Source organism: Myxocyprinus asiaticus, chromosome 10, assembly GCF_019703515.2.
Source record: "Myxocyprinus asiaticus isolate MX2 ecotype Aquarium Trade chromosome 10, UBuf_Myxa_2, whole genome shotgun sequence".
In the NCBI taxonomy this organism is placed as follows: Eukaryota; Metazoa; Chordata; class Actinopteri; order Cypriniformes; family Catostomidae; genus Myxocyprinus; species Myxocyprinus asiaticus.
Window position 1 is genome coordinate 3543140 of NC_059353.1, and position 18819 is coordinate 3561958.

The 18819-nt window shown below is 37.0% G+C and overlaps 1 protein-coding gene across 2 annotated transcripts in view; it reads right to left on the reverse strand.

The window, feature by feature from the left end:
- LOC127446817 (kalirin-like) overlaps positions 1–18819 on the reverse strand; it is a 352102-nt gene that overhangs the window by 171374 nt on the left and 161909 nt on the right. For both annotated transcript variants that reach the window (XM_051708059.1, XM_051708058.1), the window contains exons 4-6: positions 8987–9179; positions 7013–7525; positions 997–1119 (exon numbers count right to left, since the gene is read on the reverse strand). In XM_051708059.1, the coding sequence (XP_051564019.1) occupies positions 997–1119; positions 7013–7525; positions 8987–9179 (829 nt within the window). The remainder of the gene's footprint in view (positions 1–996; positions 1120–7012; positions 7526–8986; positions 9180–18819) is intronic.

An 18819-nucleotide genomic window follows, 5' to 3' on the forward strand; every position in this document is an offset into this window, starting at 1 on the left:
TGTATAACATTTAAAATAAAGACTTTACTTGCTTTTAGCGCAACACAGTGGACATTTCACCTCAGAATCTGCAAAATTGCAAATTTTGCAAATTTCATGAAATAAGACTGCTTACATTAGACCCTTGTTAGTGGCAATGTTATGGTTTTATACAGAGCTACTTATTTGTCCAACCTATAGAAGACGAGGAGAGAGTTTGAAAGCAGCCATATTGTTTGGTGTTAAATCTGTGCTAGTGGCCTTTTTCACCATTTCAAAAATCTTTGACATTTTTTAACAATTACATCACCAAAAATATAGTAGCTAGGCCAGAAATACATTCATATACAGACAAAATCTGAGCACAGCATTCTGGATCTGAAAGTAAAAATCCCAGTCATTTTTCCATTAGGAAATTGATCATTAACAATAACTTATAACTTTAAAGACAGAAATACCGTGAGGTTGTTCATCGATGGTACATGCTTCTGTTGAAGCCATAAATCCACATTATTTCAACTCCATAAAAAAAAAAAAGTGTTTAATAATCTAATTCCTGCCAAAGAACTACACTACCCATGATGAATTAGAGAATCGCAGCCAACAAATGGCACCAAAAGAGCTCTACAGTGACCGCCTACAATTCAAAAAAGCATTCGCAGTGCTTCATGGTATTGTAGTTCATTCCCTCATTAAAGACGTTAAGTACAACAGCACATCTTTTATGAAGCATTTTATGAAATCCCTATGGAGACAATTAATGGGAAAAAATATTTCCGGAACAAAAATGGCTGGAAAAGTGGGCGGGCACTGTTGCGCTCAATAGAGGTAAAAATTTGATTGCAACAAGAATGTCTTATGTGTCAAAATGACATGGGGATAAAAGATGATAAAACTTTAAATAAAAGGATAGGGAAATTTTACACCACCATTAAACAGAATCTGTAAAAACACCTGTGTTAAAGATTGATCATATCATCAGAAAGTGATATGTGACATCACCATTGATTGACGTACCATAGAGTTCATGGCAAAGTGGTTGTGTTGTGTCTGCAGCTCCACAGCGTGCTGGTAACTCAAACCAATCTCTGTGTGACTCTGAAGAAACAACTCCTTATTGTGACTGATCCAGTCAAACATCTGCAGAGACAGGAGGATATAAAATCATTACACATAATCCTCCACTATTCATTCATGAACTTTACACATACACATTATTAATGATGGGGGTTTGTTATTCATTTGACAGCACACATCATGAATCAAACAAACTCAGGGCGGATAACAGGACTTTTATTACGACACATGAAAACATGTCAAATGGTTTGTTTTAGCAGACGATAAGGAATCCTTTTAGATAGGCATGTTTAAAAAAGGAGACGTCTTTGGGGTCAGAGCACTGTGTGTTTTAGTTGGAAAATTGACAGATTACTGTGTACAATCAGCAAGGTTTCCTGGGAAGTTTGCTGTGCTGTCACCTAATTAAGAATAATCCACTTGTTGATAAAATTCTGCATTAAAACACTCATATCAGCTGTAGGACCTTTTAAAGGATTTACACTGTTTGGAACGCTGGTCGAGCCATTGGCGCCGCTAGGGCTGGGCTACCGGAGCTTTAGCCACGAATGTTTTCCGTAAAAGCCCTGAATATTTTTATCATCTTGAAGTGATGACCAGTGCTTCGGTATCAAGTTGATACTAAAACATATTATATTTTAACAATATATTTTAATATTAAGTAAAATATATAAATGAATTATACTTGTCTTTCTACAGTATCGATAACACCAAATACAGACTCAATTCAGTACACACACACTGTCTTGCTGGAAGATGCTTTCCATTACTCATGGATGTGTGCACATGCAAGAAGAGCACTCGTGACTCACGATTGCAGCTTTGTGTCTAGTCAACCTTCCTAGCTTGGTGAGATATTGGAAACTGTGTTGAGTTGGTAGATCCAGATGCAGTTAGTACCAAATATTAAGTTACAGTATATAACCCTGAAAAAGCGACTTTTTTTTTACACAGTCTGCAAAACAAATGCATTTTTTGAACATCAGAGTTCACCATTACCACCTTTGAAATGATATATTGCTGATTCTTGAATTAGGGGCGATTTTGACTACTTGAAATTGTGATAGCTGAAACTTCTTCAAACTATGTTTCATCAATGGTAAAACATGGCCTTGATCGACCTTTAAGTGGATTTTGGTATAATGTGTGATGGTGATTATAAAGGTGATCATTAATGACTAATAAGTCGTTTACAAATGCATTGTAAATCATTAATATACGGTTATAAAACCATGTATAAAAGGGCAATTTTCATGCAATACATGCAAATTCTGAGCCATTTGACCTCACATGTAATAAATGCTTAATAATACTTATTCAATATTAGTAACAAATAAAAATGTACCTTAACATAAAGTGGACACATGTGGCATTTATTAAGGAGTTGCCAACATTAGAGAACTATGTACATAAAGTTCAGAATGGTCATCAAGCTTTATGATATTTGCTATAAATGAGCATGAAGACCTGAAAAGTGTTTTTGCAGTGGACTTAAAGTAACTCAGACTAGGTAAAACAATTCGTTTCACATCAATGTGACAAGGAGAGTGACAAGACATTAAGGTAATGAATATAAACACAAAGCAGACAGCAGCAAAATGACATAATCCCTCCTCTTAATCTCACTATTATAGTCTATTTTTGCTGCACTGATTAATATAAATATGAAAAAGTGTATTTATTAAGCATTTAAGTCAAATTGCTCTCTATTTGGAAAGTATTGGATTAAAGTTGCCCTTCCGTGCATGTTGCTATAATTGCATATAAATGAATGCAATTGTAAATTACTTAATAGTCATTAATTAACTCCTTTACAAACCCTTAACAACAGGAAAATTAAGGTAAAGTGTTACCTTAAATTCTTTGTAGAATCATTAGTGACAGCGATTATTTGTAAAGTAAATAAGTAAATAAATAAATGAAAATTGTACAAATAAATACCAAATTAATAATAATAATAATAATAATAATAAATATTTTCTTTTCTTAAAAATAGTCAACTAGAAATATGCCTGATATTAACACATTTTTAAAATAAATGTATTGAAGAGAAGTAAAATAAATAAATACATAAATAAATAAATACATTAATAAATAAAAAAATAAAAAAATAATTCTTTCAAATAATTTACAATTTAAAATAAAGGGTCAGAAATGTTTCCCTATTTGAAGAATCAACCAAAAACTGTACATGTTTTACATATCAAAGCTTTAGAGAAAAATGTATTGTCATTAGTAGTTCATAAACATGCTTTAATTATCTGATGAAAATTCAACATAATGAATAATAAACAAATATGCAAATATCAGAGTCAATTAAAATTCTGTCACCATGTTGAACTGCCATGGCCTCGTTGCTTCGGAGATATAAAAAAAATTCATCCTTATCAACAATTCAACTGTCCTAAATAAATATTTAATTAGAACTGCAAATTAATAGCACTTGTAATTAAGATAAGAGCCGAAAGACAGTATAATTAATAATCTCGTTGACTGCCTGCATTCCTATTATTAAATGGATGGTTTAATCTAAGAGGTCTGGCTAAGAGAAGTTGGACAGAGATATTAATTATCAGAATGACTGCTCGCTGTTGGCCTTTTGACATTAGGAGGTCTGGCACAATGACAGACAAATGATTTTCAATCATGATCACTCGAGACAAGTGAAATGTTGTGTACCTTGTAGCTAAAAATAAAAAAAAAATAGAATCATCAGAACAAAGCACTTGTGTCTACTCAGTGTTTTTGCAGGTTTAGATTCCAAGTGGGCCGATACTATACTATGCTATGCTATGCTATGCTATGCTATACTACAATATACTATATCGTACTGTGGCTACTATTATTTATCAAAAGAGATAATGCAATACAATAACCTAGTTTCCATCCACTTTTCGTGCTGTTTTGTTATCAACAAAATGAAAATGCGTAAAATAAATGTTTGGGAAATTTGCCGTCTTCTGCCTGTTTCCATTCAAATGGCCTTTTATCAATAAAAATGGTGTGCGTGACGATGTCATGCTTAAAAAAATACTTTGTCGCATAAGTTTTGGTTTATCGCAAAATAAATCTGCCCTTAAGCCATTTCCATACAGAAATGTGTGTTTATCGCAAATTGTGTACCTTTCGCCTCCCAGATGTCCCTAATCCCCCCCCCCCCCCAAAGTTTTGGTAAAATGGGGAGAGTATTGAGACAATTCATTGAAATTAGCCAGCTTACTGTCATTTTAATTTCACAAATAAAGCAACCAGAAGAGGAAGAATTGCAATCAAAAAGGAAGAGTTGCCCTTCTGATAGGACTGTAATATTGGTCCTGATGTTGCGCCTATCGCAGGTTGCTACTGGTTCTGACTTGAAAGCGAATCATCATGGCCCTTTTCAAGCTAGCAACCTGCACCAAGTATGGGGGAAAATTTCGGTCTTAGTATAAGGACCATCCATCAATGTGTATATGCTGTGTGCACAGCTATTAAAGAAAAACTGATGCGGTGTAATATCAGGGTTTACATATATGATACATTCCTGATATTCTGTTTTGAACAATCATCTAATCTAAAACATCGCCATCACAGCTGCATTATGTCCCACATATTTGTCCAGCAACTTTTAACAACCAACTGAACTTGATTGTCATATAAAATGAATTTTAGCGTCATAATGCAATTTATATTTTCTGAAGAAGCTCAGCAAATGTGATCCAATGTGAAGAGGGCTAGATTTAAAATATTTCAAAGTTTTAAAATGTTCAAAAGCTCGTTTTCTGAAAGTGAACTCGGCATTGGACAAATAGTCTTGAAAAAATACTTTTTTCATCTGTAGAACAGGGTAAGGCTAATATAGGTTTGTGTAAAGAAAAGGCAAGTATATAGGCCTAACAATATAATTGTTTTGTTTGGTAATTTCTTTTTTTTAATTAATGCTTTTTTTGTTTGGTAATTTATTTAATTTAACACAGGGAATTTTGCCAGCATTTTTTCAAAAGTAAGCTAAACAATAATTTGATAGAATTGGGCTATATGTTAGTGTTCCAAAAAAGCACACTGATGCTTTTCTCCAAGTATTGTGTATTTATTTTTCATTTAAAACATATTTGTGCACAGAAATGATATGTTTTTTTGTATTGTGGGCTAATTCCATGACTGCCGTCTATTATTTTGAATGGTGTGGAAAAGCAACTTTAATAAATAAACGGATGGATTAAATTAATCGCAAAGAGTAGCCATTCATTTGTTCTCCGTGCACTTGTTGATGACAGGTGCATGATACGAGATATTTGTGTTGGCACTCCTGGAAGTGTCATGATGCAGATGTGTTTGCAGCATCAGATCTGTGCAGGTATGCCATTTAGATCAATCCATAACAGTGCGAGTAATGCTTCATGTAAAATAAATTGCCTTTTAAGGATGTATACCTTGTCGTCATGATTAACACAGGTTAACGATTGGTGTAAATTCTGTCATATGACACTACATTTTTGCATTAATGCCTTTTTTCTCGATAAAAAGTGTTTCCAAACCAGTTTTTCACGACATTTGAAGTATCGACATAGAGTTTATGCCCTAGCATTAAATGGAAAAATATTATGTCGACACAATAATTTGCATTTCCATCAGCTATATCGGTAAACTTTTTGATGCGCTACACTTTTTGTCGCAAAAAAAACCTTGGATGGAAACATAGTTATTGTGTATTATAAGGCACTATGAGAGGAGAGGAGCAATTTAATAAGCCTCATTTGGCCAGCAGATGATGAGGCACACCTGAGGTGAACAGAGTCTCATCACCGCTGCCATTAAAACGTAGAGCATCTCTCCTCAGCAAGCTGGCTTCTATCTCCATGTTTGCACACACTGGCATCCTCGCAGGTCCAGGAATGGAGCGGGAAGGGTCCGGCCCAATTTAGATGTGTTGCCGGACCCACATCCCGAACCCTCCGTGCGAATTAGATGCGATGCCGGGGTTAGGAGCATGCGTCTGCATCACGGCCAATGGGCCAGGATGATGGACCGTCATTCCGCTCACATGCTGCAGCCCCAGGGAAGCCGAGATGCTCGAGGAAGCCGCCGCCCCTTGTGCCCCAGACCCAGTCTAGAGACTGTTGTACGTGAAAATCCCAGGAGATCAGCAGTTACAGAAATACTCAAACCAGCCCATCTGGCACCAACAATCATGCCATGGTCCAAATCACTGAGATCAAATTTTCCCCATTCAGATGATTCATGTGAACAACCCTCCTGACCCGTATCTGCATGATTTTATGCATTGCACTGCTGCCACACGATTGGTTGAGTAGATAATCGCATGAATAAGTAGGTGTACAGGTGTTCCTAATAAAGTGCTCCGTGGGTGTATATTGTGATGCATCGATACATCATGCACCCCTTCAAAATATTATTTGTTTTATTTTCATATCATTGACCATAAATCTATAACTGGCCACAGAAATCCATTTTACAACTGAGTTCCTCAATCTGTTCAATGTAAAATTTAGGGCTGTTTTCACAGGACAGAATTTATAGTTTATAGATTTTCAGTGTCTTGCGCCATAAACGCTGCATTTTTAGGACGTTTTGTTCATATAAATGTTGTTTAATTCTTTGAAAAATGCATCTCAAACCATCCAGCTACTCCATGCAGCTGTATTTGAATGTAAGAGTGTGTCCTGCTGTATTGTACTGTTCTGGTAAGTGTGGTTTGTTGCCTGTACAGCTGGAGACTGTCCCCTGCAAAAACACGAAGGTTTTCTTCCTTTTAAATTGGCCCATGGGTCGGAAAATTCCTCATTACGAAATGTACATGTGGTCAGTAAGCATGATTAATTGCTTGAAGTTTTTAATATGTTATTTTTTAGATTATAAATTACACTAAATTAACGCATTAAATCGACCACCCTAGTCCTTAGTCAAAGGTCTGGCTATGTTAGGCTATTGACGGGTTAAACCAGCGCTCACTCACCTTCTCTGCGTCCTGTTCGAACAGTCGAAGCTGGAAACACTGGTCCAGCTTCAGCTTCCTCAAATGCCACATCTGGTGCAGGTGCTGTCTGGTGCTGTGGAGTTTATCCAGCAGACTGGCGATCTTTGGAACTATGCTCTGGAAGTCAGCACTGCCAGAGATACAGTTCCTCCCTGAGAAGCCGTCACTGGAGCGGATGCACTGAAGCAGGCGCTGACCCTCATGGTCCAGCTCCTCCACTGGAGCCTTCATCACCTTCTTCTTCAGCTTGGTGTGCTCGTCTATGAGTCGCCGCGAGTCCTCCACGTCCACCGGGAGCTCCTTCTTGGCCAGCATCTCCTGCAGGTCCTCCAGGCGAGAGAGGAGGTGAATGGCGCTGGCCAGGAACTCCTCCAGAGCCACTCGGAGCTCGATCCATTCCTCGTGATTATACTCAAGAGAGCCCTCAAAGTCGTCCGTTAATTGAGATGAGTCCACAAGCTTGGTCAAACCCTCAACGGACACCAAGCTAGTCTGTCAGCAACATGAGAAGCAGACGTGTGAGATAAGGGTGAACATTAGGACAGTCTGCTTCTCATTATGGTGTCAGTCATGAATTAATTATAACGTGGGAAAAATTGTGGAGGATATTTTAACAACAGAGTTAGCACTGCTGAATATACAAACAGTTTTCAATACTCACACATTACAGACTAAGGCTGATAAAAAAAAAAAGTTTGTTGTAAGTGTGTGTGTGTGTGTGTGTGTGTGTGTGTGTGTGTGTGTGTGTGTGTGTGTATATATATATATATAAACACTGTATATTTAGCTAATGTAAACCAAATTGCAGGAGTATGTTTAAAAAAGGTGGGGCTGCCAAAATCCTGTCATTTATCTTAGTCATTTGCAGTATTTGTAAAGTGAAACTTTATTTTGACCGAAGCTCAACATTTCTGAAATATCACCTGCAACATCATATAATAGCAAAACACACAATGATACTAAAGTTAATGATAAGAAACTGCTGGGATAATTAAACATTTTTGATGCATGTTATTTTGCTATTGGGGGGTTCTGAAAGCACTAATTATGTTTTTTTAATACATTATTTTTCATATAATTAATCACACTGAATTAGCGCATTAGATCGGCAGCCCTAATATAAACACAAAGCGGACTGTGGCTAAATGACATAATCCCTCCTTTTAATCTCACTATAACAGTTTATTTTTGCTGCATTGTGACATAAATGATGAATTAGGGCGTTTTAATGTTTTTAACTAATACAAGTGTGAATAAGTGTATTTATTAAGCATTTTATTGCATTAAAGTAACATTTTTATTTACGTTGTTATAACTGCATATTAATGATTTCCAATGCATTTGCAAATTAAAAACTTTACATGTCTAACGAGTCAAGTGTTTCTAAACTTTTGACTGCTACTGTATATATTTTGAATGAGAGAGAGAGGCAGCTTCAGAAAATTAATAGATCAGAGATTAAATAATAATTTTAACTACAAAGAAATCAATAGATGAATCTATTAATGAGCAGACTGAATCCCCTAGATTTTCATTCTGTGTGTGTACAGAATATGACTCATTCTTGAACTCTTATTCGTTGACAGAACTCCGTTTCGTGGCAGTAAACAAGAAACACGCATGTTAACAGTTTAAACCTATTTGGCTATTTTTGACCAAAGTAATAGCAAAAGCCAATGATTAATTATCGCTGTTGCAAGAGACGCTGTGTTTTGTTTCTGTAAATTAGCTGCTATTAAACAGTACACTCTCTCTGGACCATTAAGTAAAGGAATTTTTCCTGAATGGCTGTAGAATGCAGATGTCGTAAAAAATCAGAACTGTGTGTGTACAGAAAGGGTTTCACCACTTAAAAGAGGAGTGACAAGCATATTCAGCTGCAGTGTGTATGTAGCCATAGAGGCAGCTCAAAAGAGGCCCTGATTCTAGACAGTTACTCGTTTATTGCATTACCTCAAAGGTGAACTTGGCACTGCCAAAGTTGGTTTTCTGTTTCTGCCAGAAGTTGTCTGGTTTGATGATGAGAGCCACGCAGATCTCAGCCAGAAAAGCTTCCTGCAGGGTCTTCAGTAACGGCTTTATCAGATCCCACTTAGAGCCACGCATATCAATAATCACAGTAAAGCCCCTCTTACACACATCCTCACTGAGAGAGAGAGAGAGAGAGAGAGAGAGAGAGAGAGAGAGAGAGAGAGCACTATATCAGAAGCCAGACATGTGGGAATTATTAGTCAACAACTAGCAAAAAAGTAATGTTTTGGCACCATGTATAGTTGTTTCAGATGGTAATACCTTGGTACTTTAAAAAAGGCTTATGGTACAGTATGATTGCCCTATTCATACATACAGTGCCCATAGAAAATCATCATACCCCTTTGGAATAGTCACTTTTTTTGTCTTACGGCCTGAAATCAAATCCATATAAAAAAAATAAAAATTAAAGTAATCCATCTTTATTTACAAATTTTGCCTTAAACATTCAAGTAAAAAAAAAAGGCAACAGTTCCAAATATTTATAAAATATGAAAAACTGAAAAGTGATCATACCCCTGGATTTAATGTACTTCATACAGCTACCTTTTGCTTTAATGACAGTTAAAGTTTGAATATGTCTCTAATAGCTTCGTGCACCTAGATTGGGGAATATTTGCCCATTCTTCCTTGCATAATTGTTTGAGTTTATTCAATCTGAGGGGTGAGCGGCGATTGGCTGCTCACTTCAAGTTCATCCACAGGTTTTCTTTTGGATTTAGGTCAGGGCTCTTACTTGGCCACTCAAGGACTTTAACCTTCCAATCCTTAAGCCACTGTGTTGTTTTTTTTTTTTTGTGGTTGAATGTTTAGGGTCATTGTCATGCTGAAAGGTGAACCAACTGCCCATCTTCAGTTGTCGAGCAGAGGGCCACAGATTTTCCTCAAGGATTTGGGTGCTCATGGCAGCATCCATTTTCCCTTCAACCCTAAACCAATTGCACAGTCCTTGCTGAAAAGAACCCCCACAACATAATGTTGGCACCACCACGCTTTACAGTAGGTATGGTATGTTCTGAGAGGTGTGCTGTGCTTGGTTTTCACCAAATGTGCACTTGGAGTTAAATTAAAGTTACATTTTGGTCTCATCTGACCATAACACTTTTTGCCACATGGCATCAGAATCCTCCAAGTTTTTTTTGTTTTTTTTTTTGCCTTTTGTCTTTTTCAGAATTTTTTTACATGTTATTTTTACTTTGACATTGAAGGTTATAATGTATGAATACAGCTGGAAAATGTTAGATTGATTTTATTTCATTGATTTCATTTCATTTTTATTTCATTACATCAAAAAATACCATGGTATTCATGGAAATAAAGAAGATGAGCAGCAAGAAATAATAAATAAAAATATGCAAAATTTAATAATAAAAATACATATTGAGTTAATCATCTAAGTACAAAATAAAACAATTACTTAGGCATTAGGTAATAAACATACACACTCACACACACACACACACACACACACACACAAGCACTCAGTTTCAGTCTTAGTAAATGCAAATAGCATATTTTAGTTGATAATATTGTGCAAAATGATGACAACATATTATACTGTAACAGACTTTTGAAATGTTTACACATGTATCAAACATATTAAAGATTAATATGTTTCAAAATGTAACATTAAACAATATCTGAAAAACTAAGCTCCTGAAATAATAGCAGAAGATGAACATACTGAAGTACTATTAGCTACTTTTAGAAGTTACTCTGTTGTGAATTCCTCACATTTAGACAGTTTAGGATATTGTGTTATATGTAGCATGTTTTCAACCCTTAAATGCATATTTCAGGTCTTTAGTGACCCAGGACCTCATTCCACCCCATCTACCTCATCCATTTTTTGGAGTTATGCCCCCACCTCTTTAGTATTCCTCAACCTTTCTCTTATTAATTGTGTAACAATAAAAAATGCCAAAACTGGCATTTTTTCTAAATGCTTAGTTAACAAAAGTGTATAGGGGCATTAGTGAACCCAGATATGTAAAAGTGTTGCAATATACACTCACTAGACACTTTATTAGGAACAACTGTAAACCTACTCATTCATGCAATTATCTAATCACGTCTACAGACATCTAATCGTGTGGCAGCAGTGCAATGTATAAAATCATGCAGATATGGGTCATGAGCTTCAGTTAATGTTCACATCAACCATCAGAATGGGGATTTCGACCTCAGTGATTTGGACCGTGGCATGATTGTTGGTGCCAGACGGGCTGGTTTGAGTATTTCTGTAACTGCTGATCTCCTGGGATTTTCATGCACAACAGTCTCTAGAATTTACTCAGAATGGGCCAAAAAGGGGCAGTTCTGTGGACGGAAATGCCTTGTTGATGAGAGAGGTCAACAGAGAATGGCCAGAATGTTCGAGCTGACAGAAAGTCTATGGTAAATCAGATAACCACTCTGTACAATTGTGGTGAGAAGAATATCATCTCAGAAGGCACAACACATTGAACCTTGAGGCAAATGGGCTACAACAGCAGAAGACCACATCGGTAACTTTATTAGGACCAAAGTGTTCCTAATAAAATGCTCAGTGAGTGTATATTTGCGCTTCCGTAAGAAGTCAAATGGATGATTTAAATCAGTGGTCCTCAATTCTGGTTCTGAGGTCTCACAGCACTGCACACTTTGTATGTCTCACTTGTGACAGATTCAGTTCAGTTCATGGTCATCATGCTAACGAACTGATGATTTAAATCAGCAGTGTTAACTAAGTGATCCATCAAAAATTAGTAGTGCTGTGGATCCCCAGGTCTTGTGTTTATCTCTTTGGCAATGTTGAGCTATGAGAGCTGAGTGGCACAGTATATAAAGCACTGAGCTACACTATAAATGCACACCAGTCGGGTGTTCGAGTCCCACTGAGACTGGTGTGAAAAATTTGCTTTTGGTGATGCTTGAGTCCTTACATTGTGCTTCAGTCCTTACTTTGTGTACAATACATTGAGAGTTTGGACACCTTTTGATTATTCCGTTTGACTATATAATATTATATAGTCATTTGACCCGCCAGAAAAGGACAAGAGGGGATGTGACAATATACTGGCGTACAAGTGTGCCCTTCACAGCATAAAGTGCAGCACATTTTGCCACATCATTGCATCTGAGCCACTCTGGTTCTTGAATTTCCATATAAATGACATCACTCAAAATCACTTCCAAGCATAACAGGGTAATTTGTCCAGACATATTTTCCAGTAGTTCCTGAAGGATTGTTCTCATCAGGTTAAGCAGAAACAGCCCAGCTTCTATTTCTGGCTCTTGCTTTTGAAGTAGCACAGAGACTGGAAGATTAAAATAACTCCCAGAGCTAGTATTCCAATAAAGGCAAAATTAATAACACACAGATTTCTGTACATCTCAGAGTAAGAAGAAAAGCAAAGATCACAGAAACGCTGTGTGATTAGGAACAGCATAATGGCACATATAAGCCTCTATCATTTCCTGCCATTCTGTGGTCTGAGTGGGAAACTAATCAAAAACAACAGCAGTAAAATCTAACAGATTACTCGTGTGATAGGACAAGCTGCTGCCAAACCCACGCTATCAGTTTAGTGTTGAGAAATTCAATAGCTGGACATAAACAAGAGAAATACTGTAGATTGCTTAGCACAGAATTTATTCCACACAAATTAAGAATAACAAAGAACATTGCATATAAAGAAAATGTCATCTTAGACTTCATCATCTTTTCCTCTTCCAAGATTCCAAACATTTGTAATTGGGTCCTTAACTAAAGATTGAATGTATGCAAAAGAACACTTTCATAATTCTAATAATTTAAAGGAAAGACATTTTTTATTTATTTTTATTTTATATTTACAGAATGTGTGTATGTATGTGTGTATCTTATGTATATTGTTATTATGTTTTTATATATTATATACTATCAATGAATAAAAATAATAATATTATATAATATAAAATTCATATATATATGTATATATATATATATATATATATATATATAATTTGGCTATGGTGTATGTAATCTTCTGACTTCAACTGTATATATATATATATATATATATATATATATATATATATATATATATATATATATTATATATTTATCTAAATTATTATTAATATATTCTATTATATTCTATATTACCTGCATGACTTTCTTACAAAGAAAACACAAAAGATGTTTATGCAGAATGTTCATGCGTACAACGATCGGTTACAATAGATTGAAGAACCAAGAAAGTTTCACATCAATGATGTTAAACCAGTTGTGACGCATGTGTTTTTTAATAAACTGTTTGGAGCTTGACTGCCCCTGGTCACTGCCCCTGCTTTCCTTGTAAGGAAAAAAAGCAAGGTAACCACTACGCCAAAATTTTCCTTTAGTGTTCCACAGAGCAAATGTCATACAAGTTTGGAAAAACATGAGGGTGAGAAAATGGTAAAATTATTTTCATTTTGGGGTTAACTATGCCTTTAAGAACTGAAGTAAAAAAGGAGCTACACAGACAACAACAATATACAGCAAACATGAAAAGGGCCTTACCTTCTGTTAACGTGTCACCAACACAATATCGTGCCAGTACAGGAAACAGAGGGCATGAATCATAGCCTGAAGGGGGGTTGGCATGCTGGCTCAATAACATTGATTTCCCTCTCCAACAAACCAGCAGCCGGCACTGCTTTACACAGATCTGAGACTGGTGATGCAAGCTCTGCAGCCGAGTGGAAATCGAACAGGACTGGGCTGCATGTCTAGAATGATATTTACATATCCATAATGGATGTGGATGACATATACTTCTTGCTAATGAGGATATCTCTTGGTTGACGGAATGGAAAAGCTCAGTTAGTGTAAGTGTGCAGGAAAAACACTTTCAAAACATACAGACCAAAAGTCTGAGACCACAAGTGAAAATGCTCCTATTTTGCATTATTTTCTAATTTATATATATATATATATATATATATATATATATATATATATATATATATGCGCAAAAGTCTAAGGCACATAAGATGTTTCACAAAAGCATTTGTCTTAAGATGGTTATTTATATCTTCAGCTTTAGTGTGTCAATAGGAAATATAAATGTTAGACTCCCAAACATTACTTTTGCAAATAGAAAAGATTAGAATAGAAGTACAGAGAGCCCTGCAACAGATGTCATGCCCCCCACAGAGCTCCCCACTGAACATCAAGTCAGTCTGAGATTAAATAAAGAGACAGAAGCAATTTAGCCTAAATAGATAAAAGAACTGTGGTGAATTCTCCAAGAAGCTTGGAACATCCTATCTGCCAACAACCAAGAAAAACTGTGTCCAGGTGTACCTAGGAGAATTGGTGCTGTTTTAAAGGCAAAGGTGGTCACACCGAATATTGATTTAGCTTTTTTATGTTTACTGGACTTTGTATGACATTAAGTGATAAATGAAAACTATTTATGGCATTATTTTTGAAGACATCCTCACTACTCACCATAGTGCATTTTAGTTTTAGTGCCTAAAACTTTTGCACAGTACTATATATATATAAAGTAGCATTATAGCATTCTGAGATGCTATTCTTCTCACCATAACTGTGCTTATCTGAGTTACCATAGACTTTGTCAGTTCGAACCAGTCTGGCCATTCTCTGTTGACCTCTCTCATCAACAAGGCATTTCCGTCCACAGAACTGCCCCTAACTGGATGTTTTTTGTTTTTGGCACCATTCGGAGTAAGTTCTAGAGAATGTTGTATGTGAAAATCCCAGGAGATCAGCAGTTACAGAAATACTCAAACCAGCCCATCTGGCACCAACAATGATCCATGTGATTCTCTAATCAACCAATCATGTGGCAACAGTGCAGTGCATAAAATCATGCAGATACGGTTCAGGAGCTTCAGTTAATGTTCACATCAACCATCAGAATAGGGAAAAAAATGTGACTTCAGTGATTTGGACCATGGCATGATTGTTGAATTTTTTGTAAATTATATTTATATATATATATATATATATATATATATATATATATATATATATATATATATATATATATATATATATATAATTCACAAATTATACTACCAGCAATTTAAGTAAAAAAAAAGTCCAAGTGTTAAGTCTTGTGCTTTAAAGACGGCATGCACTCGAGCTGACATGAACAAAACCTGATAGTCCAACATTAAAAAATGGAAAATCAACATGTTTCTGTCAAAAGTTCATGCACCCTGAAATGAAACCTAAGTGCCATCTCCCATTTTTGCATAGCATGTTGTACAAGCAGCATCAGGCACATGTGTTCTGGTCCCATGGCAACCAGAAGGTAATCGTGTTCAATCTAAAACAAGGGTTCAGGTCCCATGGAAACCAGGAAGTAATCGTGTTTGCTCCAAGACACAGTTTGTGGTCCTGTCGAAATCAGGAAGTAATTGAGTTAGCTCCGAGACACAGGTTCTGGTCCTGTAGAAACCAGGAAGTTATCGTGTTCACTCCGAGACACAGGTTCTGGTCCCAAGGAAACCGGGAAGTAATTGCGTTCACTCCGAGACATGGGTTCTGGTCAGATTGAAACCAGGAAGTAAACTCATTCACTCTTAGACATGGGTTCTGATCACATTGAAACCAGGAAGTAATTGCGTTCACTCCGAGACATGGGTTCTGGTCACATTGAAACCAGGAAGTAAACCCATTCACTCTTAGACATGGGTTCTGGTCACATTGAAACCAGGAAGTAATTGCGTTCACTCCGAGACACAGGTTCTGCTCCAGTGAAAACCAGAAATAATCGCATTCATTTTGAGACACAGATTCTGGTCCCATGGAAACCAGGAAGTAAATGTGTTTGTTCCGAGACACATGTTCTGGTCCCGTGGAAACCAGGAAGTAATCGCGCTCAATTCGAGACACTGTTTCTGGTCCCGTGGAAACCAGGAAGTAATCACGCTCACTTTGAGACACAGGTTCTGGTCCCATGGAAACCAGGAAGTAATCGCGCTCAATTCGAGACACTGTTTCTGGTCCTGTGGAAACCAGGAAGTAACTACAATTGCTCCGAGACGCATGTCTGGTCCTGTAGAAACCAGCAAGTAATTGTGTTTGCTCCGAGACACAGGTTCTGGTCCCGTGTAAACCAGGAAGTAATCGTGTTTGCTCCGAGACACAGGTTCTGCTCCAGTGAAAACCAGAAATAGTCACGTTCATTTTGAGACACAGATTCTGGTCCCATGGAAACCAGGAAGTAACTGTGTTTGCTCCGAGACACATGTTCTAATCCCGTGGAAACTATGAAGTAATCACGCTCACTTCGAGACAAAGGTTCTTGTCCCATGGAAACCAGGAAGTAACTACAATTGCTCCGAGACACACGTCTGTTCCTGTAGAAACCAGGAATTAATTGTGTTTGCTCCAAGACATAGGTTCTGGTCCCGTGTAAACCAGGAAATAATCGCGTTTGCTCCAAGACAGAGGTTCTGGTCCTGTGGAAACCAGGAAGTAATTGTGCTCACTTCGAGACAGATGTTCTGGTCCTGTGGAAACAAGGAAGTAACGGTGTTTGCTCCGAGACACAGGTTCTGGTCCCATAGAAATCAGGAAGTTATCGTGTTCACTCCGAGACACAGGTTCTGGTCCCAAGGAAACCAGGAAGTAATCACGCTCACTTCGAGACACAGGTTCTGATCCTGTGGAAACCAGGAAGTAACTGTGTTTGCTCCGAGACACACGTCTGGTCCTGTAGAAACCAGGAAGTAATCGTGTTCACTCCGAGACAAAGGTTCTGGTCCCATGGAAACCAGGAAGTAATCGTGTTCACTTCGAGACATGGGTTCTGGTCCCATTGAAACCAGGAAGTAATCCCATTCACTCTGATACACGGGTTCTGGTCCCATGGTAACCAGCAAGTAATTGCTTTCACTCCGAGACACAGGTTCTGGTCCAGTGAAAACCAGGAAGTAATCCCGTTCACATCGAGACACATTTACATGGTCAATGTCACAAATTTGCTTACATTTGAGTAGTGAAATATAATAAGTGCAGAACATCATAAAATCATACAGCATTCTTTTAAATACCAGGTTTAAGTAAAAATACTAAACTGATTTTCAATGTGGTCTCAAGACTTTGCGTTTGCTGTGTCCACACACAGTCAGGCAGACTATTTTATGCTAAATACACAGACCCTCATTACCAGATGACATCATGAAATCTGGCAATTGATATCTTCCAGTGAAATAGCAGTGCTGTTTCATTTCATCTGTGTGAAGTTTTAAAGCTGTTTCAAGTTAAAAAGCAGCTGATCGTGACAGAAGCTTAGAGTCTGTGGGCAACAACACATCAAAACACTGAGCTTGGATGATGAATCATGGTTTGAGGGAAAAGGGTTAAAGACAGAAAGAGAGAGAGAGAGAGGGGGGGGTGTTTCTCTCTTTTGCTCTCTTTTGTTCTCTCTTTTTCTTAATTAAAATTGCATTAAGTTCATCTTTGTTTAATGCTTAGATCACAGGCTGTGAAGCTGACATCAGACAGCAGTGGCAGCATTGAACAATGATCCAGCAAGCAAAAAATACACACAAACGTGCTACACGTAATGTAATATCCTAAAAATTATCTAAAATACAGAACATAACAACAGTCTTTGGAAGCATGAAGAATTCATAAGACAACTACTAAAAAGTAGCTAATATTTCAGTATTCTCGTTATAGGCTCTTATATTTTCAGGAGCTCAGATTTTCAGGACAGTTTTCTCATGTTGTTTCTGTAAATAAATCTTTAAAATGTCAAGGCACCCCCCTAGTTCAGCACCAATCATTCACACCTCAGACAGAAAAAAAAGACTCACGGAGTAGGCATGAACAAAGGTAAAAATGTGGGCGGTTAAGGGGGTGGGAGGGCTCAAGAGCTAGCTTTCTTCAAAACACATTCACAACAGAGATGACTGAACATCACATTATGAATGGAGATGACAAAAAAAGAGTTTTGGGGCACTTTGCTATATATCAATCATGAGACAAACATTTAAAGAGTGAAGATGATATAACAGTCTGCAAATCCGCAAAAAGATTTGGATGTTTTCTTCAAACCTTTGTGAATGAAGTGAGAACTCAAAGCAGAAATTACCATCAAAACAAGCAACGCTTTGAGACTTCACATTAATTCATTGATATGTATTCTTTCAAAGACATTTACGGGTTTAATACAAGTTAAACTCTATTGACAGCATTTGTGGCATGTTGTAACGTTGCCGCTGGCAGTAACAAAGACGATGATGTGTGATGAACCCAAGTGCAGTTTTATTTCCAACCGTGAAATCCAAAAACCCTAACTATAAATGTGAACAAATACAAAACATGGACTTGACTTGACTTGACTTGACCCTGACTTGACTTGACTTGCACAAACAAACAATGCCTGACAATGGACAATGGCAAACATGAGGCTTAAATACATGGACAAGGGTAAAAAGACAAACAAGTTAACAAATGGCAAGACATAACTGATGACAAGATAACTAGACAATAAACCAATGAAAACAAGACACATGAACATGGAGGGAAACATGAAATCACATGACCAGGGGACCACATGACAAGATCACATGACAGGAACAAACATGGCATGGAACAAAACACATACAACCCTGACACATGTTGATTACCACATGAAAATAATTTCGACTCATCCCTCTTTTTCTAAAGAACATAATTGCACTCAGTTAGACAATAAAATTCTTTACAATAAAAGAAAATGGGTCCAATACACAAAACATTACACTGTTTTTTCAAAGTA